General features: G+C 45.6%; 3 protein-coding genes across 3 annotated transcripts in view; 1 reads left to right on the plus strand and 2 right to left on the minus strand.

The window, feature by feature from the left end:
* The window catches only part of LOC134409982 (major facilitator superfamily domain-containing protein 1-like), a 319,448-nt gene that overhangs the window by 273,110 nt on the left and 20,001 nt on the right, over positions 1–26,337 (minus strand). The window lies entirely within an intron of this gene.
* The window catches only part of NUBP2 (NUBP iron-sulfur cluster assembly factor 2, cytosolic), a 109,093-nt gene that overhangs the window by 51,417 nt on the left and 31,339 nt on the right, over positions 1–26,337 (minus strand). The window lies entirely within an intron of this gene.
* Positions 120–19,601, plus strand: LOC134410277 (WW domain-binding protein 2-like). Its single transcript, XM_063143464.1, has 11 exons — positions 120–150; positions 4,901–5,013; positions 5,371–5,468; positions 5,983–6,051; positions 8,709–8,817; positions 8,972–9,092; positions 9,983–10,072; positions 10,868–10,954; positions 11,702–11,812; positions 14,771–14,885; positions 19,541–19,601. The coding sequence occupies exons 1-10, from the start codon at positions 120–122 to the stop codon at positions 14,842–14,844; spliced, it is 903 nt and encodes a 300-aa protein (XP_062999534.1). The 3' UTR covers positions 14,845–14,885; positions 19,541–19,601.

Consider the following 26,337-nt stretch of genomic DNA (forward strand, 5'->3'; position numbering starts at 1 on the left):
TAATTCAATTAATTTGGCATCAGATTATTTTAAAATTGGTTTTTAATGCAAGTACTTATAAAAGCTGTTGATAGAAAGCACCATCTTAGGAATGCCTCTTCTGTGTGTGGGAACGGGTAATGCCTCTTCTAAGAGGTTACCTGCAGCAACGTAAGTGTGCATCAGCTAAAAACAAAGGAAGTCTACTTTTTTCTTGACAACGGTCATTTTTTCCCATAGGCAGACATGCAGAGTTAATCAACGAAAACTTACTAGTAATCAACTAAGATTTCTTTAATCAGGTCACAGCTCTATTTAATTTGCATCCAGAGGAAATGGGATGTGCAGTGGTGCGTATAGAAAAAAATGTGCAATGGGTCACTTGTTTTGGAAACATCAATTATGTATATGGTGACAGTAGGTATTTTTTGCACACTTAAAACCAGTTTTACTACTGTTCCTAAGTTTTCATTTGGATCCAAAGGTGCCTTCCCACATGCAGAAGGCATCTTCCATTTCTAGAATAGGCTGTTTTATAATTCGTGCTATAACATTCCATGAGAAAAGAGAAATTAAACGCAGCACCATGGTAGATAATCTTATTGTCTATTTTGCTACCAAGTGTAATGGTCAAAAACGTTACAGCTCAGACATAAACTTCCGCGAGAAAGCTCTTCCTTGTTTCTAAACATGAAGAAATGTGAAAACGGCAGTCTACAAGGAGTTGAATTTCAAATTAACTCAAACATATGAGGAGAAATTAACCTTGTACTGTCACATTTTCAGAACAAGGATCTCTTTTTCATACCAAGTGCACCAAAGTAATTTGACTTCCAAAAATAATAGGATTTGGACTGATAATTATCAATATTTTGATCCTGCATTTGTGACCTTGTTAAATGTATTTATGAATCTTATTAGAACTGGCATAAGCACCAAAATTGGTGATGATAAATCCAGTCAAGCCAACCAGTATCTGCATAGCTCGGTGTTTTATTCAGTCTTCGTGCAGCGTTTTGAGCCGTTTGCACATTTACGACGCATATTTGCAATTTCTTTTCTCTTAGAGCCACAACTGTGGAGATGCCAATTCAGGTTTGCTTTAGAGTTGACAAGGGCTTTAACGCTGTAGAAAAAAGTTATTGATGTCAGGGTAGCTTCACACCAAAAAAATAAATAAATAAACGAAACATCCATTTGGGACCCATGTTTGGGAGAATGTTCCTATGCCACTATGTCTTGGTACTGCCATAGGTTAGTTGGGGGTTGTACAATCAGTAACATGATACAACAACGCATAATAACGACATTAAATTTCCGTTGCCTTGGCGTGTGGCTTTTCATCTATGTGACGGTGTTTGTAACTGGCAAACATGAAAAGGTTTTGAGAGCTTCACCATTCCGCTTGGCCGTCCTTTGATGGAGGCTAATTTTTTGAGGTGCTGGGTATCTCCCCGTGAGATGCTAGGTATCATTTTCTCCCACAAAAGTCAGTTTGAGTTAAGATACTTAGCACTCTGTTGGGGCTTATCCTAGGTGTAGTAGGAACACCAATGAGTTTTGAGCTCCACCCTGCTTTGAGCTAGTATATTTCTTGTGATGTGCCGTATACAATGTTATAGACCAAAGATAGACACACAATGGGCCGTGTTATCTGTACCTTGTACTTAAATGTTACAGAGATGAATAAGTAACAAAGCTTGTGTTATTTTATTTTTTTAGTTTTGGGCAGGGCCAAAGTCCATAGAGAAAGAAGGTGTATGCACGCAAGAACCATACATACAGAGTTCCTTTGACATTTCATGCAGCAAACCCTGCTATCAAAAAACCCCCAGCTTGTCTCTTCAGCAATGAGAATGTATGCAAAGGAATCTCTGCCTGCATGCACCGTTCTGCTTGGGGCCATCTCTCTTCCTCTTTGGCTCCTGGCCCGGAGCAAATAGGCAAGCAGAAAAAGGGCCGTACCCTCGTAGAGAGTAGCTGGCTCCTTGTGGCCATGAGGCAACAACTTGTACCATCAGCTTCATTTGCTGAGCAGTGCTTCTCAAACCTTTTGAAGTGGGGCCTCCCTGTGAACTCGCTCAGATTTTGGGGGCCGCCTTGTAAATGAACTCCACCCTTTGAGCCTTACTTTTCCCTCTGTACGACAGAAATACGTCACAATGATCATATCAGTAATTTCCATCGGACACCTTCCTATGCTGTTTATCGTTTTGAGTGTCAATATATATAGGTGGTATACATTTGACTAGAACTGAAGCATGCCCTATAGAAAGGGAGGGAGCGAGCCTGTAGTGGTGAGTTGTCAGCCTGGTAAAAAGGGGGGCGGGAAAGGCCCTGAGGAGGAGAAGCCCCTCATTGATTGATCTACCCAGGAATGAACACATCAGAACAGTTTGAGAAGCAATTTTCTACAACTTGTAAGCAACCGTTTATAACATCAGATTCCTCTGCTACCTTCCTTGGTTTAGAATGTGCCACAGTTAAGTTGCTTCGCCTCTAAAATGTCCCAGAACTTTTTTTGTCATCTAACTACTACAGACTGACTAGGCTGCTCCCGGCCAATTAGCAGAGCGCATGTAAATATAGCTTAAAATTGATGTACTGTGTGATGCTGTGTTATCACAAATACCCTCACGCTTAGGGTGCACGTGCAACCAGAAACATCCCATATCACACACCCTTGGAACAAAATCCTTTCAGGTGTGTCTGATAGCCCGTGCAGAACTTCCTTCTATGAAAACATTAAGGGATCATGAAACGTTTGTAACAAAATTATTTATTTTTTGGAGTAGGAATGTGTGATATTTTCTGTGCATTTCAGAATAGAGCTTTATTATGAAACATTTCTAAACGGTTTGCTTTTTATCGTATGTTCTGAGATGGGCAGCCTATTGTACAGTAGTTACCACATGTATGTGAACCTGGTATTTGTGAAAAGTGTTTTTTTTATATATATCTATATATCTAGAGATATAGAATTGCTTGGGTAATTTTTGTGCACTTGACAATTTTTTGTAACATGAGGCATTTTAAATCTTTATCTTTAAAAACAGATTTCTTGGTCGTGTGACTGTCACTGCTAGTGTAGGCTTTTTTAATGCACAAACAGTTGAAATGTTTTCAGTACTAAGCATGTACTCCTTGCTAAAGTACGCTTCAGTTGCAGATTCGTTGTGTTCTGATAATTGCTTTTGCCTGTTTTCTGCATTGGTGGGAATGACTCACTCATGGGAACTTAAGGGTCTCCCCACAGTTGCATCTTTTGCCACCTGGAAGGCGTATTTTGGAGTTTCAATTAGCATGGAAGTTGCTGTGGCAGAAATCCACGTTCTCCTGTTGTGCAAATACCCAGGTTTCATTGACAGCTGTTCTTGGGTTAACTGTCTGTAGGCTTACAGAAATAACTGTTCCATGCTGAGCTCACTTAAAAAAAAAAATCTTCTTAGATCATCAGAAGGGAGTCTAAGGAGGAGAATAGCTCGGCAATTTTACACACCCTGTGTTAAATCTAATCTTAGTCCTGCTTAGAGTAGACCCATTGAAATGAATGGGACTCAGGTTGGTCATGATTAAGGAAATATGTTCAGTTGAATTTAGTGGGACTGATTTCTGAGTAAAGCTTCTTAGGACTGCACTGCATTGATGTATAAAAATAATAATCAGTATCGATCTCATGAATGTGTGGGTTTTAAGCCAACATCAGTGCTCAAAGCTATGCTGTGTAAGTCCTTTGTTCTGGAAGAATCGGCACCTAGTCTCATGAAAGTCTAAGAGACTGCTCACCAAAAAGTAACTTACTTACTAATATTTCATGATACTAGCTGTACCCGGCGTAACATACGCCGTTGTAGCATATCTTAAAGTTTATTAATTAAATATCATCGTGGGGTGGGGGCTGCTTGGAGGCCACCAATACAGCGCCATCTGGCAGACCTGGGGGGCAGGGAGGTCTGGGGAGGGGGAGCAGGTGTCCCCCTCTCCCTGGGGTTCCTGTCAGCCTTGGGTCACCCACCCAGCTCGCATGAGATTAGGCCGGGGCCTGGGCTTGCAGCAGGCGAGCGGCCTTCCACACGGCCACCAAGGGCCTCGGTCGTGCCTCGCTCATGCTCCGGACCGTGGTGCTGCCCCCTTCGTATGTGTGGGGGGAGCAAAAAGGCTGAAAGGGGGGTAGGATTACCTTGGAAAGCCTGGAGGAGTCGGGCAAGGGGCTTAGCAACCTGTAGCAGCTGACGTTACACGTTGTTACTGTTGCTTAGCAACCTGTAGCAGCTGAAGCCTTTACAGAAACATACCTAAGCGTTTTATATAGAGAGATATTATTGAGTAATGTAAACACTCTGTAAGTTTTCCAACTGCTGCCCTAGAGCTCCGAAAAGCAGAGAACCATAGAATATTTTAATCAAGAAGGCATTGTACTGTTGGAGGTGGGAATGTATTAATGGATGGCATCAATACAACAGTCATGAGCCTGTCAAAATTAAGTCTTTTAAGTCCCACTGGAATCACTGGGACTCAATGTACTTTCCTTTGGCTGGATTGTGCCTTAATTATTATACAGCTTGAAAAACTGCTGCCATTAAATAGATGTTAAATGGTAGTAGTCATAAAAGTTCTGTTAGAACTGGAATATGGAAACTACTGTTGCACGTATTTCTGGATAAGCAAACCCTTTAGTGAGAGGAGGCTCTTGTACGATGGTATTAAATGTCACATTTTGGAAAGACAAAACTTCATATACCGTCTCAACAAGAACTCATCATTAGCTCAGACACCTGTTCCTTCTCAAACAAGTAGATTGAGTTAAGAAATGTTACCAGAACATGTAAAGGATGAGCCCAGTTTGGAGAAAAATCCATTTTTGATCAGCTCTGTCAAGCCCTTTTGATTAAGCTGCAACGTGTTTTCTGCTACGTTCAAGAACATAAAGTTGTGACAAATCCGAACAAATTAGTTAACCACGGTTCAATATCAGAAAGCCAGTCTGCTCTGCGTTACCTGCAGCTGAGCAAAGAACGTGAGTATGAACCGGATGTAACTTAATACGTAATCCACAAACATCTGGCAAGTACCATGACAACTGAGGGGAGGGCACCTGGTGCCGCCTTCGCTTTTCCAATTCATATCATGAAACCAGCATTTTGAAATGTAGGTTTTGCAGTTGATGTGATCTGAAAAGATCCAGAGCCTTAAATGAGTGGTAAGAGCACACCCACACGCGAGAAGAACCACAGCATTGGTTCCTTTTGCTGTCATTTCGGTCTATAAGAAAAATAGGAGTCCTTTGCCCCCCCCCAGCCCCCCCCAGCCCCAGATATTCTCCATGGGAGTTTTTAATTTCAAATTCAAGATGTAGCTATTTTTGAGGTTGCTTTTGTTTTTGGTGTCTAGCGATACAGATTCTTTTTGTTAGTTGTGAAACTGAACTACGAAACGAGCACAGATCTCCACGTAACGGAGGTCTTTTTCCTTCGTTGTATTGCTTTGCGGTAGAAACCGTGGTTAGCATGATGGGTGTTCCTCCTCTTCTTTTCATAGTCACAATTATGTCTTAGCATCTCACCTTATGAAAAAGAAGAAGATAAATACCAGTCTGTACAGGCCTCTTCATTTAAGTGCTAGATTAAAGAAAAAGAAATATTCTGGCAAGCAGAGCGTCTCGGGGTTTGTTGCCTTTGTAAAAGAAACCATGATGCCTTTGTATTTGCTGTTTGCACCCCTAAAATCAATTCCATACGTTGATTTTTTGCCATGTTTTGCACATTGTACTGTATATATGTAATGCATACTGTATTTTTATATGTGTAGTACTTTTATCATATATTTTGTACATAGTGGCAATATTGTAGCTAAGGAGAAAACGTTTATCTTCGCAATTTTGCAATTTGTGTGTCAAATAAACAAGTTAATATATGTGGCGGTCATTTGTTATGCTTGGTCAGCATTACCTATCTCTTCAAGCAAAACACAGAGCGGTTCAAGAAGGTAGAGACCAAGTTACAGGACGGGAGATTTCTTTGCTCGCCTTCCCCCAAATATACCAAGATTCCCAACTGTTCTCTCACAGGCCTGGTGAGTTTTCCTCGGCTTTCATTTATGGAGCAGCGATGGCCATTTTGATTTGGGGTGATGATGATGATGGTCTAATGTATATTCATGGTTGGATCTCATATGAGGGGAAGGAGGTTATTGGTTTTTAGTTATTTTCTGGTGTTATTTCTTATTTGAGAACAGGAAAATGCCGTATATGAGTCAGACCATTGGTCTATCAAGTGTGCTCTACCACTGACCTATAGCTTTTCCCAAATATATAAGAGCCAGAATGGTGTAGTGCAGCGGTCCCCAACCTTTTTGGCACCAGGGACCGGTTTCGTGGAAGACAATTTTTCCACGGACCGGGGGTGGGGTTTGAGAGGATGGTTTTGGGAAGACCCCACACCCCACTCCAGCATCCTGACTTCGCTTCGGCTGGGTGGACAACCAGTCGAAGTGAAACCAGGACGCTGGGGCGGGCGGGTGGCTTTGGAACGGCGCGCCCGGAAGTCGCCCTCCCTGAGCGTCTTTCGGCCGGGCGCGCCGTTCCAAAGCCGCCCACCCTACCCCAGCATCCTGGCTTTGCTTCGGCTGGGCAAGCAAGATGGCGCCCCGCGCCCAGGTACGCTGGGGTGGGGATGGGGTGTGTGAAAGCAGCTGGTCTGTGCTGCCCAGTTCCTAATAGGCCACGCACCGGTACCAGTCCGTGGCCCGGGGGTTGGGGACCCCTGGTGTAGTGGTTTAGAGTAGCAGGCTTGGGCTGGGAAGCTCCAGGTTCGATTCCTGCCCTCAGTCACGAAGGTGACTGGGTGACCTTGAGCTAGTCACTATCTCCCAGGCTAGCATATCTCTTGTGCTGCAGTTTTAATGATGTGCAATGCAATCCTATCTAGTTGGAAGTAAGTCTCATTGTGTTCAATAGGACTTACCCCCAGGTAAGTTGGCATAGAATCGCAGCTTCAGTTGATATATTGGGTTGGATCATGACTTCGTCATGCCTTGAGTAAATCCACTGAAATCAACTTGACTGAAGTTAGGCATGACTTAAGGTGGCTACTCTAAGGTGGCTAAGTCTGGGTCTAACCCACTGCATCTCATTTTTATAGCAGTTTTTGGTGTGTTTTAATCGGGAGGCCTGAAAAGGTAAGAGTACCAATTTTCTTCATACACAAACACACCTTGCAAGGTTGTTGTGAAGATAGAAGTGGGAGTGGCAAAACCTTGTACAAAACCCTGACTGAGTTCCTTGTGGGGAAAGTGTGGGATATCATAAATATTTTTTTAAAATTAAAACATGAAATGCGCCGGATCCGAAACTGAGCTACAAGAAAATGTCCCATTGGCATTTTCCAATGAGTGGTCAAATGGCTCCAAACTTGGGCATGTTGGAGCAGCCCTTCAAAGCAAAAATAAGGGTTTGCCAGCCATCCCAATTTCAAGTCAAGGCCTGTGCTGTTACCTCACCTGTTGACATCACAGAGATGGTTGTATGGTTCAGACCCTTGTCTAACACTTGCCTCCAGTGCTCCTCTGCTTAAGGGAGTGTGAGGACATTTGAGACGGAAAGAGGACTTGCCTCTCGCCATGGAGGTCACTAGGTATCAGTTCTCCAGGTCAGCCAACAGTTCCGAAGAAAGGTAAGTGGAAAGAGCGGGAATCGAGGCGTTATCCAATACTTACTGGTAGCAGAAAATGTGGGGGGAAAACCCAATATACCATGACTTTTTATAAATGAACATACTCGTCGTGATTTTTCCAGTGGTGGAGCGGTCAATTTTGACACTTGGGTCCTCACCCTGTAGCCATGCCCCCAAGAAGAGTCCAAAAATTCAGGCAGCTGTGTTGACTCATAACAAATCTGTGCTAGCCGTTTTCATCTTCACCAGAAGAAAGGTCTTATGTCAATTGTCCGTTCAGTTTAATTGCCCGTTCAAGACCAGATCACCCCAAAATACTTTGCCTTACAACAAGGAACACTATATTATTGCTGGAAAAAATCATTTCTCCCCAGCTACTGTGAAGATTGCAGCTAAGCTCAGAGAGCACAAGGAATTTTGAGAGTGGGGTGGCAGACGGAAGTCAGAATCCCTGCTCATCAAAATGCCGTGGCACTGCGTCCCTACTAGCCCTGGGTTCCACTATACCACTGGAATTTTCACATAATGCTTCTAGTTGCTGTTGTATGACATGACATGTAAAGCGAATAAACCCATTCCTTTAAAAGCAACCACAACTGCATAGCAAAAGTTAGGTTGTGGTGACTTAAAATGTGGGATTTGACTGTAGTGGGAAAGACAGACTATTATGTTTCAAGCAGAGAAGCAAGAATCCAAACTCAGCCTTTTTGAAGGGAATCTCATTCATTCTTTTTTGGTGGTGATGAGTGTTGTGGACAGATGCTCAATTCCATGGATTATGGGGAGCTATAGTTGAAAGGATTTGTATGCAAATCTGTGTCCACTTTTGTCCTCTTTCTCTCTGTCTGTGTGTGTGTGTGTGCATGCGTGTGTGTGATGCATTTCCTCTTTTTGGGCAATGTTAAGTAGCTATCCTAGTTCGAAGCCCTTGGATGCCTTCAACCAAGTGGAGTGGGGCAGCATTTTCCATCCCCGTTTTTGTCATTCTTGCACAAACTCTCCCTTTCCCTCATGGTAAATTTCTTTGGGATGTGATCTACCCAACCACTTTTGTTTCAGGGTCCTGGCTCACTACGGACAGGTATCATTATTGCTGGAAGGGCGGACAGATTTTCCGGAGGAACTCCGGGGCACCAAGAAAGGGATGTTGTACCTCACCCAGTACAAAGTAAGAACTCCTGGGCAGGAGCTGGATGGAACTGGGGGGTGGGGGAAGCTCACAGTGCATCCCTCACCTGTGGCAGGTGTGCTTGGCTATGACCAGTTCCAAGCTTGAGGGGGCCAACATCTATCCTTGAATTGTTTCTTGATTGCTTTCCTAGATGATATTCCAGCACAAAGATAAGGGATCCACCATCATCCGTTTCCCACTGCAGCTCCTAGGAGATTATGTTCTGGAGGAGGAGCCAAGCTCCAAATCTCAGCATATCAAAGGAACTCTGAGTATGTATGAGAACATCAGAAGAGCCCTGCTGGGTCAGACCAAGGGTCCATCCAGTCCAGCATTTTGTTCGCACAGTGGCCATTCAGCTGCCCACAGGAAACCCACCAGCAGGAAACATGAGTGCAACAGCACCCTCCCACCCATGTCCGCTAGCAATTGGGGTACATAGGTATACTGTCTCTGGTACTGGAGGAAGGACGTAGCCATCAAGACTAGTAGCTATTGATGGCTTTCTTCTCCAGGAATTTGTCCAACCTCTTTTTAAAGCTGTCCAAATTGGTGGCCATCACTACATTTCGTGGTAACAAATTGCGATTTGGGACTTGGATCCTTGAGCCGCTGTTGACTATATTTCTCAGAATGAGAGAGAACTCTTTCTGGTGGGTTGTCACCTAGGTCAAAGTGTCCAATGAGCAGATCCTCAAGTTCTGCGGACACTGAAGTGCCAAGCTGAGTCCATCTTGATCAGTACGGTATCATTTCTTCTATTTCCAATATCCCGGATGTGAGTGCCGTTCCTTATGTGGCCAAATTGGCACCCCTCGAATACAAAAGGGAGGTTTTGACATGTTTGGGGGAACCCCAAGATTTGCAGAAATACAAAAAATATGAGGGGTAAAGGTGGGGGGAGGGACCCTGAAAAGATGACAACTCTCATTATCCTTGTCCAGATGGCATGCTAAGGCACGGTGGCTAAGCATTTCAAGCTAAACATGGCTTGGCATGTCGCGTGAACCACTCCTAACCATGGAGCCCACATAAACACGCTCACCAACCATTTGCTGGAAAAAGGTTAGCGGCCCAATCATGGCTTGGCGTGTCGTCTGAACGGGCCCCTTGTTATGCCCCAGCCTCGTCTTCAGTTCTCACTCTAGTCTTTTCTCCTCAGCTTCCATCCAGGGAGTTCTTGCTTTCAAGTTCACCTTCCAGTACGGAGCTTCCGACTGCCTCAACACGATCAAGGATCTGGCGGAAGCAGGTGAGTTGCTAGCTGGAGGCGTCCAGTGCTGGGCCCAGGCTTTTGAAGGTCCTTTCATCAGTCACCCATGATGGGCCCTCGCCTTCAGTGAGTCTCCCCTCTCGTCACCATGGCCACCAGCTGCTCGTGCTCCTCCTCTTCTTTCTCATCATGGCTAGCAGTTGCTGGCTTGACAAGCGGAGAGCCATTGAGGACGTTGGCCGTGGCATCTCCTGTTCCTCCTCCTCCTGCTGCTCACCACCACCACCACCTTGGCCAAAGCAAGAGAGGCAGGTGAAGGAGCAGCTTGCAGTGAAGAGGTGGAGCAACTCCAGGGGTGGGAGGTCTTGTCCGTGGGGCCGTGCTGCGGCGTGAGCCTTTGGCCGATGCCTGGCCCTGCCGACCCTTGACGCCGGCTCCGGATGAGTTGTTCCCTGCTAGATGGACGAGTTGTTCCATCCTTGGGTATCAAAACCTCACTCCTTCCTCTCTGCTCCATTTAAAAGACAAGGGTCCCCGTCCCCCACAATTCCAGGGAGCATTTAGCCAAAGGCAGTGAAGGTTGGTGGCTCTGATATTGGTCAGGCTGCGAATCCATTCTGGGTTTCAGTCGGAACCAGACAGAGCTCTGAAGGAGCTACCCAAGGGGCTGAGAACCTTATCCCCAGATTTGGTTCAGCTCCTTAGATGCCTCCTTTAGAGTTCTAGCTGGTTCTTTTTATCTAAATATGCACAGGATTGTGCCGTGAAAGGATCTTGATGCTTCTCTCTCTCTCTCTCTCACTCTGCCCCCCTCCCCATTTGTTAATCCAACAGGCACACTGAGAGAAGGGACCAACCTCCAGGAATACCCCACTGCCTCCATCTATACCTACGCTCATCCTGCTGCACCTCGGACAGCTCGTAAGAACAGCGACAGTCCGCTCTGCTCCCACTTGGCTTATCTTTAGGGGGCGGGTGGGGAAGGGTTAAAACAGGGGTGCAGAAACTTTGTTCAGGGGGGCCAAATCTGGGGTCCCAATCCGGCCCTCTAAAAGGGCTGGATTGTTTTGGAGAAACAGGGGCGGGGCCTGTTTCTCCAAAAGGCCCCGCCCCTGACCCCGCCCCCAACCCCCTTTTCCCTGACCAGTGATCATTGGGTGTCTTCCTGGCCTTTGTGCATATTTTCCTCTCTTCTTCAAGCTTGAAATGCCCCTCCTCACGCTTAGCCACCGACAGCAAGAGCTTTAAAATACGCAGGTGGTTTTAGCATTTTGGCCCTCCTTGCCTATGGACTCATCCTTTTTCCCTTCGGCTCGTCCCACTGCTGGAATACACCCCTTTCCAAGAGCTTCTCCAAAATTCGGCCCTTGGACTGGAGGAGATTTCACTCCCTTTCCCCCCCCCCCCCCACTTATTCCTGCAACACTGCAAAGAGATCCCTGATAAAGCATGTTGGCATTCCCCTCCATCCCTAGCTTATTCCTTATTTCGGGACTAGGCAAACTTCCCAATGGTTGGGACTACAACTCCTATAACCCCTCGTCATAAGCCAGGCTGGCTGGGGCTTATGGGTAGTTCAGAATATCTGGAGAGCACTGGCTAGCCTGCCCTTGCCTTCTTGAGTGCTCTTCTCCCAATTCTCAGAGGTGTCTGCTCTTCTCCCCTCAGGGTCTCTCAACATGCTGCCCCTGTGGCCGCCCCCCTACCCTGGCCCTCCAGATCTCCCCCCTCCTTACTCTGAAGTGGAAGCAACGTCTCCGAGAGGAAGCCGGGGTTCAGGTAAAACAGCAGGTCCACATGTTTGGGTTGGTATACAAGAACATAAGAAGAGTCCTGTTGGATCAGACCAAGGTCCATTTAGTCCGGCACTCTGTTCACACGTTGGCCAACCAGCTGTTTTATTTATTTGTTTATTTATTTATTTATTACATTTTTTATACCGCCCAATAGCTGAAGCTCTCTGGGCGGTTCACAAAAATTAAAACCGCAATAAAACAACCAACAGGTTAAAAGCACAAATACAAAATACAGTATAAAAAGCACAACCCGGATAAAACCACGCAGCAAAATTGATATAAGATTATAATACAGAGTTAAAACAGTAAGATTTAAATTTAAGTTAAAATTAAGTGTTAAAATTCTGAGAGAATTAAAAGGTCTTCAGCTGGCGATGAAAGGAGTACAGTGTAGGCGCCAGGTGGACCTCTCTGGGGAGCTTGTTCCACAGCCGGGGTGCCACAGCGGAGAAAGCCCTCCTCCTAGTAGCCACCTGCCTCACTTCCTTTGGCAGGGGCTCACGGAGAAGGGCCCCTGTAGATGATCTTAAGGTCTGGGCAGGTACATAAAGGAGGAGGTGTTACTTCAGTTAACCTGGCCCCAAGCCGTTTAGGGCTTTGAAAGTTAATACCAGTACTTTGAATTGAGGTTGGGAGAGATTACTTTCTTCTGCCAAGCTTGGCTTTTGAGATGTTACACTCTATTGTACTCTATTGCACTCTGTTTAGGGCTTTAAATGTCAATACCAGCACTTTGAATCGGGCCTGGACCTGGACTGGCAGCCAATGAAGTTGTAAAAGGACTGGCGTAATGTGAACTCGCCGGCCAGTCCCTGTTAGTAAACGGGCTGCCCTGTTTTGTACCAGCTGAAGCTTCCAGGCCATTTTCAAAGGCAGCCCCACGTATAACGCATTGCAGTAATCCAAACGAGAGGTTATCGGAGTCTTCAGCTGGCGACGAAAGGAGTACAGTGTAGGCGCCAGGTGGACCTATCTGGGGAGCTCATTCCACAACCAGGGTGCCACAGCAGAGAAAGCCCTCCTCCAGGTTGTGACCAGGAAGCCACAAGCTGGACATGAATGCAACAGCGCCCTCCTACCCATGTTCTCCAGTAACTAGTGTGTACATAGGCTTAAAGCCCTCTGATACTGAAGGTAGCGCATAGCCATTGGGGCTAGTAGCCATTGATATCCTCCTCCTCCAGGAATGTATCCAGCCCCCTTTTAAAGCCATCTAAATTGGTGGCCATCACTACATCTTGTGGTAGCAAATTCCATAGTTTAACCATGTGCTGTGTGAAGAAGTCCTTACTTTTATCAGTCCTGAATCTCCCACCCATCAGCTTCATGGGATGACCCCATTGGGTTCTAGTATGACGAGGGGGAAAATGTCTCCCTGTCCACCTTCTCCACACCATGGTAGATTGGTTGGCAGTTTCACATGCAGTGATCCCATCAGGAGAGGAGTTTGATGGCAGATGTTCAGGGCCCCACTCAGTAGAAGGAACAAAAGGACTCCCAAACGTAGCAGGGCTGGCTTGTCCAATTTGGAAGAAAGTGGAGTAATGTAAGTTACCATCTAAAACAGGGGTCTTCCAAAATCAGTAATTATTACACTAATGTGGATTTCAGAATTTTGCGTTTTGTGTTTCGCTTTATTAGGCCAACCAAATGATGACCAAAAAGTCATCATTTGGTTGGCCTAATAAAAGTCATCAGCGTGTTCAGAGGAGGGCAACCAGGATGATCAGGGGTCTGGAAACAAAGCCCTATGAAGAGAGACTGAAAGAACTGGGCATGTTTAGCCGGGAGAAGAGAAGATTGAGGGGAGACATGATAGCACTCTTCAAATACTTGAAAGGTTGTCACACAGAAGAGGGCCAGGATCTCTTCTCAATCCTCCCAGAGTGCAGGACACGGAATAATGGACTCAAGTTAAAGGAAGCCGGATTCCGGCTGGACATCAGGAAAAACTTCCTGACTGTTAGAGCAGTGCGACGGTGGAACCAGTTACCTAGGGAGGTTGTGGGCTCTCCCACAGTAGAGGCCTTCAAGAGGCAGCTGGACAAGCATCTGTCAGGGATGGTTTAGGGTGGATTCCTGCATTGAGCAGGGGGTTGGACTCGATGGCCTTGTAGGCCCCTTCCAACTCTGCTATTCTATGATTCTATGATTCTAAGTATGCAATCATTTGTGATCTTTTGAACATAAGAAGACCCATGCTAGATCAGACCAAGGCTGCATCTAGTCCAGCACACTGTTTACATAGGACTTTTCTACATGAGGCTTTTAACCCACCACTTTAACGAGGATTTTGCTTCCAGATTCTTTGTGGGATTAAGATCATCTCCTTTACAGATTTTTTTTTCAGGGTTTTTCTTTCTCTGCCTTTCCATGTGCTCCATTATGCAACCACTAGGTGGCGGTGGGGTATAGCAGAATTGTGCAAATACACCAGGATTTCATGCCTCCATTTAAGGAAATGCCAGGCTTTCCTCATTAGAAAACACACATATGCTGTAATGCTTGCAAAGAACAGGAGAGGCCCTAAAGGATGAGAATGTCCTGTAAAGCACTCACAAGCTACTATGAGCAAGGAACCACAAGTGCACAATAAATGCTTTGTGTAGAAAGGCCCACAGCTGTCCATAGGAAATCCACAAGCAGAATATGAGTGCAAAAGCACCTGCCTGCCCATGTTCCCCAACAGCTGGTTGGCCTAATGAAGGTATTACACTAATAAGGAAGTTGTTATTTTTTGTAGGCTACCTTCATTTTTGGATACGAAATGCAAAGGTGCATTTAAATCACATTGAATTTGGCTCTTCTGAAAAACCGCTGTAAACCACGCTGAGCTCCCAGGAAGCGTTGAGCCTATGTCTTTTAAAAGAAGGTGGTGCAGGGGGAAATTGGGGAAAGAGTCAATGCTGATGCTGTCTTTGCTCTCTTTCTTTTCACTTAGCAGCAGAGATGCAACAGGGCTGCTGTTACTGCAGAGGACAGAGGTTCCAAAATCCAGTTAACAGCCAGGACTGAAGACTGAGCGCACAAGTGTACTTTTCTAAAACAGTAGCCAGGTTGGTTTTTTTTCTTTTTCTTTTACTTTCTTTCCTCTTCAATATCTCCTAGCAAGGGCAGCGTTCCAACTGGGAAAGCACCAAGGGCTTAACAGCAGTAGCCACAACTGCATCATAAAAAGCATTTCTACACGAGGCTTTTATCCCGCACCTTTACCGGAGCTTCTGCTTCCAGATTCTTTGCAGGATTAAATTCGGCTCCTTTACACATGCTTTTTTCTTTCTCTGCCATTCTATATGTTTCATTATACAGCCACTAGATGGCGGTGTGATTGTGGAATTGCAGAATTACACCTTTCCTTGTATGTGAGTTACTCCAGCCCCCCCCCCCCCCCCCCCGGTCAGTTTGAGTGCCTGTTTCTGCACCTTTCCCAGTTCTATAATATTCCTTTTTGTTGTGCAGTGACCAGACTGATACACAATATTTCAAGTGTGTGTGTTTCATTTTTGTTTCCTTCCCTAATGATTCCCTAACATGGAATTTGCCCTTTTCACAGCAGCAACTGTGAAACCTCAAGATCCCTTTCTTGATCAGTCACCACCTGCTCAGACCCTATCAGTCAGGGCCGGCCTTACCATGAGGCAGAGTGAGGCAGTGGCCTCAGGCAGCAAATTTGGGGTGTTATAAAAGGGCAGCAAATTGTTATCTATCTGCCTTGTTGTTATTGTATTTCTGCTTCCATGGAGGGAGAGAAGTGCTGATGGCATTTTCTGCCACACGTACCAAAATGACGCCACTAATTTTGGGTACTGTGCAGCTTGACTTGCGTGGTGGGGAGCACCATTTACTGCTCTGCCTCAGGCAGCAAAATGTCTTGGGACGGCCCTGATATCAGTATATTTGTAAGGTTAGCATGTTTTGTTGTTCCAAGTCAATTTTATTGCTGTGAGTGACTTAACAGACTGTACAGCAGTTCCAAACCTTCACCTTATTTGCTCCAACAGCCTCACATGACTGGAGGAGCATAGGAAAATTGCTTCATGTCCCAACTCAGATCCTTGGTCCATTTCGCCCAGTATTGTTGTCATTTACAGACAGCAGGTCACCAGGATTTCAGGCAGGTATCTGCCCTGCCTTGGGATGTTAGGGATTAAACCTGTGACCTTTTGCATGCAAAGCAGATACTGTAGACACTGCGGATCCTGTGTGAATGTTTGTTTGGAGAGTTGGCTTTTCCATGACCAAGCCATCCCTGCACAGAAGGTTCAGGTAACCACAAGAACTCCTGCTCCCAACAAAAGTTTGGCCTCTTAGCACGCCAAGGTAAATTTTATCTTGGATCGTACTTATCTAATCTGATTGGACCACACATCCCGTTCCTATAAACAAATGCCTGGAAGAATCTGTAATCCCAGGCTGCGATATGGGCAACAGCAGAGATTGGGAGCCATTTAAAGTGAAATAATGGGTCTGTTCACGCAACATGCTAACCCACACTCAGTGGTTGAGTGTGGATTGTTGTTGAGCCATGGCTTAGCGTGTTGTCTGAACCCGGGACCTTGTTATCTACCCTGAACAATTCAACAACAAACTACGGGGTTCTCTAGGTGGCTTGTTGGAGAAAATTAAGCTACACTGCATGGTTAACAAGCCAGCCTGGTGAAAAAGTCCTGGGTTCAGACAACATGCTAACCCATGGTTCAACCAACAACCCACACTCAAGCATTGAGTGTGGGTTAACGTGTTGTGTGAACCTAGTCATTGTTACAGGCTCCCCCCACTTCTCTAAGTGGTGAGAAGTTCCAGGGGGTGGCACTACCTGGGTTTGGCTTCTTTTGGAGGAGAGATGGCTGGAGCTTTTGTGGATATCTTTGGGTTGATTGACAACTGTACAAGTAGAGGAGACGCAAAGGTAAGCTGCATATCCACACCTAGAGGCAACAGAGCCATTACCTCCGCTTAGATGGCTGTAAAAAGCAATCAGACAAATTTATGGCGGATAAGGCTATCAATGGAACAGGGTGCCCATGTGTCTACTTTACAGAGCACCATCCTCTCTTTGAAGGTGTCCACCATTTGTAGTGGTGGCCAGTCCAAAGCCTTTTGAAAGACAAAGAATCATAACAAGGGAGTGAGTTCAGGGGCCTTGAAGGTTCCCCTAGTCTCCTGATACCTGACTCTTCTGCATGGATGGTGCCATTTTGCTTTAGGTAAGGGTCCACCCCCAGAGAAATGAACTTGCCATAGGATTGGCATAAACCCATAGATTGTTCTTGGATTCCAAGCCTGAGTTGGCTCTCCCCCAACAACCCACAATTCCAGGTTCAGACGTCACGATAAACAGCCCAGGGATGGCGCATCCCTGGGTTGTTTAGCTCCACCCGGCTGCAGCGGGAGTGACCAGGCAGCGAGGACTAGCGTGCTCGTGTGCTCCAGCTTCATTTAGCAAGCCGTGGGTAGCTATGATGTGTGAATCAGGTCTACGTCTCACTGACTTGCCTGGGTGGACTATTGTTGAGATGGTAACTGTGGATGGGAAACTTCAAAGCCCCTGCTTTTCCACCCCCTTATGGTTCTTCTTCATCTTTAAAATGGACTTGGACTGGGCAACCCTTCATAGAGAGAACTCTCCTCCCTGAACTGGGGCATATGACCACCCTAGCTGGGCTGCTAGATCTAGCCACCCTTTCAAATTCCCACAGTCTCCAGAGCAATGCTACGTCAGGGGCATTGTGGGTAATTTAAAGCATGGCTATATCCAGCCCCCAGTTGTTGACCCACAGCAGGTGTTGGGAATGGATCCCGCCAGAGCTCTGGGCCCTGGAAACTGCCCAGTGATGCCAGGTGCTGACGCTGGCCCCAGAGGGTAGACTAGGAGAAAACAGTGAACTTCCTAGCTCAGTGGTTTCCAATTAGCTAAGTACTGCAAACCCCTTGTTTTTCAAATGCCAAGCCATGGACCCCCTACTTTCGAAAAAAAATGTTATCTCTATGGTAGGTACCTGTGCAAGGCAATTTTTTGGAAAAAATAAGGGGTAGCCCCTAATAAGCCAAGGATTTTAGGGATACTAAAAAACAGACCATAAAAGTTGTGATATTTGTGATATTACCACGCAAAAAGGACACTGAATTAGTCAGGAATATAAAGACGAATTTAATTTTACTAACGTCTAGTTTACAATTGAAGAAATTATGACATGTCTAGCAGCTACTAAACCTAAATGTGATGGGAGAAATCATGCCTCTTTTTGTCCCGAACAATCCCTACTTTTGTTTCCTACTTTTAATCTCAAATCTGGATCAGCGTTGAGCGTATTTTCTTTTATTAAAATGCGGACCTTGCAGAGCTAATATGTGAATGGTGCCATGGACCCCCCTGGGTGGGTTACGCAGACCTCCTGGGGTCCGCGGACCACCAGTTGGGAACCACTGTCCTAGCTGAATGGACTGAAGAAGGCAGACCATGCAATTCTAGATCTGGGCTTGGGTGGCCACATGAGAACCACTCTGAGCTTTTTTGGAGGAAGAAGAACAGGGTGCAGGCATAGCAAGTAGGCAATGCCAGTGAATAATAAATAATTCCTGGTTAGCCAGGCCCAACCACTTGCCGAGAAGGCCCGAGGCCTCTGGGCGCTGAGTGCACAAAGGGAACGGGTGAGAGAGCTGCGCTTGGCCTTGCTCCTGCCTGGACGGCTGACAGTTCTCTGAGTAAACAGAAGGATGTTTGACCCCAGTGTGAGCCCTCGGTGCCAAAGCTGCGGAGCTGAAAAGGGAGAGGCGTCTTTTTCCCAGAAAAGTGCGCCGTTAAACTGTAGCAAGGGGGGTTGTGTGACGGCTGTCGAGAATTTATTTGACCGTCGGGGTCAAAAACTTGCAGCGGCTTCGATCGATTCCTAGATGAGCAGGCAGGGAAAGATAACTCTGGGGCGGCCTCAGCCCGACGCAAGTGTTCATTTGGGGTGCAAATGAACATGTGGAAGGGGTTCACTGGGGTTGCATGCCGAATGGGCCCATTCATTCAATTGGGTGCCGTTTGCAGGAAGATGAACCACTTGGGTCTCTATGTACTCAGGCTCCTGAACATACGATGAGCGACTCTTGAAAAATGAGGGTCTCGGTTGATGGGGACTGGTGGAGGCTGGTGGCTCCGAGGTCAGTGGGGTGGCGAATCTGCTCCGGGTTTCAATCAGAACTCTAAAGGAGCTATCCCAGCATGGCTGACGTAGCATCATTCTGTGGGGGCATTGTCGGAAATGTAAAACGGCAGCTTAGAACTGCGTTCTGCAATGTGGAGGCCCAGTAGTTACAGGAGGCTGTTGGCATCGGAACATCTGAAGCGGGCACTTGTGGCTAGCTTGCCAAGACCAGGTAGCCTTTTGCTTTTGTTTTCAGGAAAAAAATAATCCTAAAACCAAGAGGATAGTTGCGTGTGTGACATTTCTAGTATTCAATGCTGAAGCTAAAACCAATAGGAAAAAAGAAAAAAAAGAAGAAGAAAAACTAAGCCAAACCAGTTCAGGAAAAAAACCCCTCAGGTGATCGTAAATGCTGTTCAGCTGATGAACTGAGCCAGCCCAGTGACTCAGTTTCCCCTCTGTTAAGTAGTTTAAAGTGTCGACAATTTTGCTAGTGTCGTTTTTCGCTGTTTCCAATTCACGCCACCAATTTAAGCTCAAAATACCTTTCTGTTTTTTCCTTTCTTTTTCTTTTCCAGATGCTGTGGAAATGGGGGACATTTATGCTGATGGGTGATTAAAATGGAAATTAATTACTGGCATATGAGAAATGCTTAAGAGTCTTTTCTCCCAGGCCTCTTCACGCATGGGCCCTTTTTCATTGCCTACCTTCCTCCCTGACTTAGAGGAGGGGGGGGGGTTGAGTCAGTTTCACCAGGCCCACGGATGCTGATGCTTTCTCTAGAACAGCCTTTTGCAACTGGCACCCTCTGGATGTGTTGGACTACAGCTTCCATCATCCCCAGCCATTAGCTACGCATCTGGAAGGCGCCGTTTGGGGAAGAGGGCTCTAGAGTTTGAACGGTGGGCTGATAGAAACGTGGAAAGCTTTCTTGTACCACATTCACCTAACTCAGTACGGTTGACATGGGCTGTCCACAGCTGTCCAGGGCTTAGGTAGTAGTTTTTCCAGCCCTATCTGGAGATATCAGAGATTGAACCTGAGACCGTTTACACGCAAAACAGGGGTTCTGGCACTGAGCTACAGCCCTCCTCCCAAATGTGGGGAGCTGCTTTATACGAAGTCAGACTACTGGTCCATCTGACTCAGTATTGTCTATACCAGGGGTGGGCAGATCACTCCTTAACTTGCAGTAGATACGATGAGGATTTCTGAGTTCTAGTCATTTATCAATAGCAGCAACATTGACTTCCCCTTCACCCTGCCCTAAATTACACCACTGAAACAAACAAAATTAAAACTTAGGGTATTTTTGTGTGAAAAGACTGGGAGCTCCAATTAGTTCTGGTACTCAACTCAGATTCCTGGGTTCAGACTTCTTTAATTCCAAGTGGATTATTTACTTATTGCATTTCATATCCCACCTTTTTTCCTCCAAGGAATCTAAGGCGGCATCCATAATCCTCCTCTCCATTTTTATCCTCACAACAACAACCCTGTGAGGTGAGTTGGGCTGAGAGTCTGTGACTGGCCCAGATTTACCCAGCAGGCTTCCATGGCTGAGCGGGGACTAGAAGTTGGATCTCCTGACTCCTGACACTTTAACCACTTTTTTTTAATACTGTATTTTATTGTTGTAAACCGCCGAGACAACTTTGGTGATTGGGCAGTATAGAAATGAAATAATAATAATAATAATAATAATAATAATAATAATAATAATAATAATAATAAATAATAAGTGAGGCAGGTGGCTACTAGGAGGAGGGCTTTCTCTGCTGTGGCACCCTGGCTGTGAAATGAGCTCCCCAGAGAGGTCCGCCTGGCGCCTACACTGTACTCCTTTCATTGCCAGCTGAAGACCTTTTTATTCACTCAGTATTTTAACACTTGATTTTAACTTAAATTTAAATTTTACAGTTCTAACTCTGTATTTTAATCTTCTATCAATTTTGCTGCGTGGTTTTTATCCTGGTTGTGCTTTTTATACTGTATTTTGTATTTGTGTTTTTATTATTATTATTATTATTATTATTAATAATAATAATAATAATTTATTTATATAGCACCATCAATGTACATGGTGCTGTACAGAGTAAAACAGTAAATAGCAAGACCCTGCTGCATAGGCTTACATTCTAATAAAATCATAATAAAACAATAAGGAGGGGAAGAGAATGCAAACAGGCACAGGGTAGGGTAAACAGGCACTGGGTAGGGTAAAACTAACAGTATAAAGTCAGAACAAAATCAAGTTTTAAAAGCTTTAGGAAAAAGAAAAGTTTTTAGCTGAGCTTTAAAAGCTGCGGTTGAACTTGTAGTTCTCAAATGTTCTGGAAGAGCGTTCCAGGCATAAGGGGCAGCAGAAGAAAATGGACGAAGCCGAGCAAGGGAAGTAGAGGCCCTTGGGCAGGCGAGAAACATGACATCAGAGGAGCGAAGAGCACGAGCGGGGCAATAGTGTGAGATGAGAGAGGAGAGATAGGAAGGAGCTAGACCGTGAAAAGCTTTGTAGGTCAACAGGAGAACTGTTGGTTGTTTTATTATGGTTTTAATTTTTGTGAACCGCCCAGAGAGCTTCGGCTATTGGGCGGTATAAAAATGTAATAAATAAATAAATAAATAAATAATACTCTTTAACAGCCCTCAAATAACCAACAACCGGCCATGGGTTATTTGAATTTTAATGGCCCCCGGCACACACCACTGTGGTGCCGTTAACCTCAAATAACCTACAGCCTGTTGTTAGGTTATTTGAGGGTTATTTCCCCCTCAAACAGGCCATGGAGGCCAGGTTTGAATTACACAAGAAGCCAAGCCCGGGCAGGTGATTAGGCAAATGGCACCTGGCAGGCGCTGGCATGCATCGCTGGTATAAACAAGCCACCGTGGCTTGTTTGATCATGCAAACCAGCCCATTTTGCACCAGACTCTGGTTGGTGGATCTCGGAGTTCTAGTAGCAAAGTAGCTCCTGCAAGCCTGCCGTCTGCCCACCTCTGGTCCTTACTGATTGACAGCTCTCTCCATGGTTTCAGACAGGAGTCTTTCCCAGTAGTACATTCCAACATGCAGATGGTGCTCATCATCAGAGTCGCCACGGCTACGCCACCAAGGCGCGTTCAAATATGAAGGCAGCGGCGTTGATCCATATCAACAAACTACTCCTAGCAGTTTTCATCTTCAGCAGGAGGTCTCTTGCAGCGCTCATGAGTCAAGAATACACATAACATCATACATAGGAAACGCACAACGGTACAACAAGAAGAACCCAACGTTTTTAAACATACAAGGCAAGCAAGAGGTAAGTTTTTTTTTTAATGGATTATATCTTTAGGTCTGTGAGAACTCAAAGTTGTTTTTATGTGGATATTATCTTTGTATGTTGTCTGTTTTTAGAAATAGAAAAGTATAGAAACGTAAAAAGTAAACCGCTCAGAGAACTTCGGCTATGGGGCGGTATATAAATGTAAATAATACTGTAATAATAATAATAATAATAATAATAATAATAATGATGATGATGATGATGATGATGTTTACTTTTGATGAGAAAGGGCCTTTTCTGCTGTAGCACCCCGGTTGTGGAATGCGCTCCTTGGCATGTACGCTGTACTCTTTCTGGCGCCAGGTGAAAACCTTTTTATTTTTCCAGTATTTTAGCAATTTACTATTGTAGTCTTTTAACTCTATTTTAAATCTGTGTTTTAAATTTAATGATTTAACACATAACATAAAATTATACCAAAATAGAAGCTAAACAGTGCACAAGCCCTAAATGGAAACTACACATTTCACTTGTTTCTACTGGTCATATGGAATCATAGAATCATAGAATAGTCGAGTTGGAAGGGGCCTGTAAGGCCATCAAGTCCAACCCCCAGCTCAATGCAGGAATCCACCTTAAAGCATCCCTGACAGATGGCTGTCCAGCTGCCTCTTGAAGGCCTCTAGTGTGGGAGAGCCCACCACCTCCCTAGGTAACTGATTCCATTGTCATACTGCTCTAACAGTCAGGAAGCTTTTTTCCTGATGTCCAGCTGGAATCTGGCTTCCTGTAACTTAAGCCCATTATTCCGTGTCCTGCACTCTGGGATGATTGAGAAGAGATCCTGGCCCTCCTCTATGTCACAACCTTTCAAGTAATTGAAGAGTGCTATCCTGTCTCCCCTCAATCTTCTCTTCTCCAGGCTAAACATGTCCAGTTCTTTCAGTCCCTCCTCATAGGGCTTTGTTTCCAGACCCCTGATCATCCTCGTTGCCCTAACTTGTTTCAGCCCACCTTGAGTCTCCGAACCAGGGGAAAGAACTTGGGCCTGGGCTAAGAGTAGGGAAAAGGGGTAGGTGGGCAGCACTCCCCTGATTGGCTATGATCCAAGGACCTATCTCCAGAGGCTATCAGATACTCACTCACAATGAAGGCTATACACATCCACAATTTTTAAATTATTAAATGTTTACTATTGCTTTTTATGCTTAGCAATACGGATTAGTTATTTCATTAAATTTTTATCGAAGTTTGTATAGTGGTAGCTCCATTTGAACTTTGTATGGTACTAGCTCTCTTAAACCCTCTCTCAAAATACTAGAACCCAGTGGGGTCATCCCATGAAGCTGATTGTTGGGAGATTCAGGACAAATAATAAGAAGGACTTCTTCACAAAGAACATAGTTAAATTATGGAACTCACTACCACAAGATGTAGTGATGGCCACCGATTTAGATGGCTTTAAAAGGGGGCCGGATAAATTCCTGGAGGAGGAGGAGGCTATCTATGGCTACTAGCCCCAATGGCTATGTGCTACCCCCCTATCCAAGGCAGTAAGCCCATCTGCACCAGGGGAACATGGGCGGGAGGGTGCTGTTGCACCATGTCCTGCCTTGTTGGTCCCTGGCCAATGGCTGGTTGGCCACTGTGTGAACGGAGTGCTGGACTAGATGGACCCTCGGTCTGATCCAGCAGGGCACGTCTGATGTTCTTACTTTGCTCTGCGTATCTTCTTAATGTCAGCGCACATGACTTCCTTGTTCAATTCCTAATGAAACGACAAGTTCCGCGCTTTTTGGCTCGAAGGTCTCTGCTGACTCAGGGTCTTTTTTTCGGTTGATTACAACCTGTGTCAATATGTACTTGGCGCCTGTGAGATTGTGTGTCTTTCTCATTTCTCCCCTTTGATCTATAATTTCCAAGAACAGAACGCTAAAATAGAAGGGGGGGGGAAATCTAAATTAAATAGTGGAGAAATGTGGGGTGAGGGGTGAAAAGCGCAGCATACAGAACAAAGGTGCTGCACAGTCCTCTTTTCCCACCACCCGGCCCCCAATTTCTCCTGGGACTCCATTCTCTCCCAAATGAGTGCGTGCATTTTTCTACAATCAGGTCAATGTTTGAAAAGCTCTGTCCGAGCAAATAAAGGATTCTGTGGGATATTACTAAGGTGACTGGGCCTCGCCCTTCTCCAGCCGGCCACTTCTCCTTTGTCAAGCAGTAATAGACGTGATACCAGGGGTCCCCAAACGTTATGGGCGCCCTTGGGAATTTGAGAAACTGCTGTGGGCACCACCACAAAATGACTCCCATGGAGGAGGTGGCTAGTTGCATACGGGCTGCTGTGGGGGCCTGGCTACCAAAAGTGAACTACAGAGGAGGGGGGGGTAGCGAGGCTGGAGGCCAGGAGGGAGGGGGAAATAGCAAGATATGGCGGGGAGAGCGAGCGAGGCTGGGAGAAAGAGCCCAGCACTGGGTTACCCATTGGAACCACAGTTCTAAGCGCATCGCTGGATCAGACGGGAAGACTGTCTAGGTTAAGGGTGGGCCGGCTCCAGGTTTGCAGGATCTACTTTTTGTGAACCGCCCAGAGAGCTTCGGCTATTGGGTGGTATAAAAAAAATGTAATAAATAAATAAATAAATAAATAATAAATACTTTGCTTTTGACTAGAACCCTGCACTCGCTCAACCAGAGCCAGGTTCAAAATTATGGCCCAGCTAGGCAGACCTACGTGAAGAATGAACAGATTGACCCTGAGCACGTGCTCAGCCCAGGAATCTGGGATCAGTACTGGAGCCAAGGTCAGAAGTAATTTTGTACAAAAATCCACTCCTGGTTCGCCCCTCCCTGGCAAAATGTTTCTTTTTCAGCAACCTAATTTAGTGGGGAAAGTTTTGTTTTATCGGTTGCCGTTTTCAGACTCTTGCTAGTCAGGGTCCCTTGGCGGTCTACTGCAAATCACTCAGAGATCTACTGGAAGATCCTGATTTAATTTCTGCTCACCCCTGGTCTAGTCGAGCTAAGGTGGCCAGGTGCCGTCTTTTACAGTCCTCTATTTGAAAGAGGTGCCCAGTCCAAGTCTGGTTTAGAGTCAAAGGGCCTGTTCAGACAACATGCTAAGCCATGGTTAGGCTGCTAACCCTTTTGCAGCAAACGCTTAGTGAGCTTGTTTAAACTGTGGTTATGTAGCCACCATGGTTGGGGATAGTGCACATGACACACTAAGCGATAATGTTTAGCTCAAACTGCTTAACCATCATAGCTTAGTGTGTCACCTGAACAGGGTCATTGAATCATAAGGAAGGAGAATGGCTGGGGCCTTGAAGATAACCGTCAATGCTTAGCAACTGAACAAGCTGGAGCGTGTCAGAGGAGGGCAACCAGGATGATCAGGGGTCTGGAAACAAAGCCCTATGAAGAGAGACTGAAACAACTGGGCATGTTTAGCCTGGAGAAGAGAAGATTGAGGGGAGACAGGATAGCACTCTTCAAATACTTCAAAGGTTGTCACACAGAGGAGGGCCAGGCTCTCTTCTCGATCATCCCAGAGTGCAGGACACGGAATAATGGGCTGAAGTTACAGGAAGCCGGATTCTGGCTGGACATCAGGAAAAACTTCCTGACTGTTAGAGCAGTACAACAATGGAACCAGTGACCTAGGGAGATTGTGGGCTCTCCCACACTAGAGGCCTTCAGGAGGCAGCTGGACAACCATCTGTCAGGGATGCTTTAGGGTGGATTTCTGCATTGAGCAGGGGGTTGGACTCTATGGCCTTATAGGCCCCTTCCAACTCTACTATTCTATGATTCTATCCGACTGAGCAGCAGGCACACAGGTCACTTCGTGAGTGACTTGGTGAGATCTATTGTATTTCTGTAGTTATTATTTCTAAATTAGCACCTATATTTTTTATATTTATTTATTTTACTTGTGTCAGTATAGTAAAAACTCTCAGCAGTAGGAGAGAGTTGGAGTAGACCATCTGGTGCCCCCAGAACTTTTGGACAATGGTTTGGGGTAATGGGAGTTGTAGTCCAAACTCTCTGGAGGATGCCAGGTTGGCTACTCCTGACCTATACAGGTAAACGTGGATATCCAAAGGTA

The sequence above is a fragment of the Elgaria multicarinata genome, chromosome 17, assembly GCF_023053635.1.
Source record: "Elgaria multicarinata webbii isolate HBS135686 ecotype San Diego chromosome 17, rElgMul1.1.pri, whole genome shotgun sequence".
Lineage (NCBI taxonomy): Eukaryota > Metazoa > Chordata > Lepidosauria > Squamata > Anguidae > Elgaria > Elgaria multicarinata.

What these genes read in the sequence shown, in the direction of transcription:
- LOC134410277 (XM_063143464.1), top strand. Translation starts at nt 120, where the DNA reads ATGCCTCTTCTAAGAGGTTACCTGCAGCAAC. An exon ending in GCATATCAAAGGAACTCTGA is followed by an intron (nt 9,093 to 9,982) that starts GTATGTATGAGA and finishes TTTTCTCCTCAG; the next exon opens with CTTCCATCCAGGGAGTTCTT. An exon ending in TGCTGCACCTCGGACAGCTC is followed by an intron (nt 10,955 to 11,701) that starts GTAAGAACAGCG and finishes TTCTCCCCTCAG; the next exon opens with GGTCTCTCAACATGCTGCCC.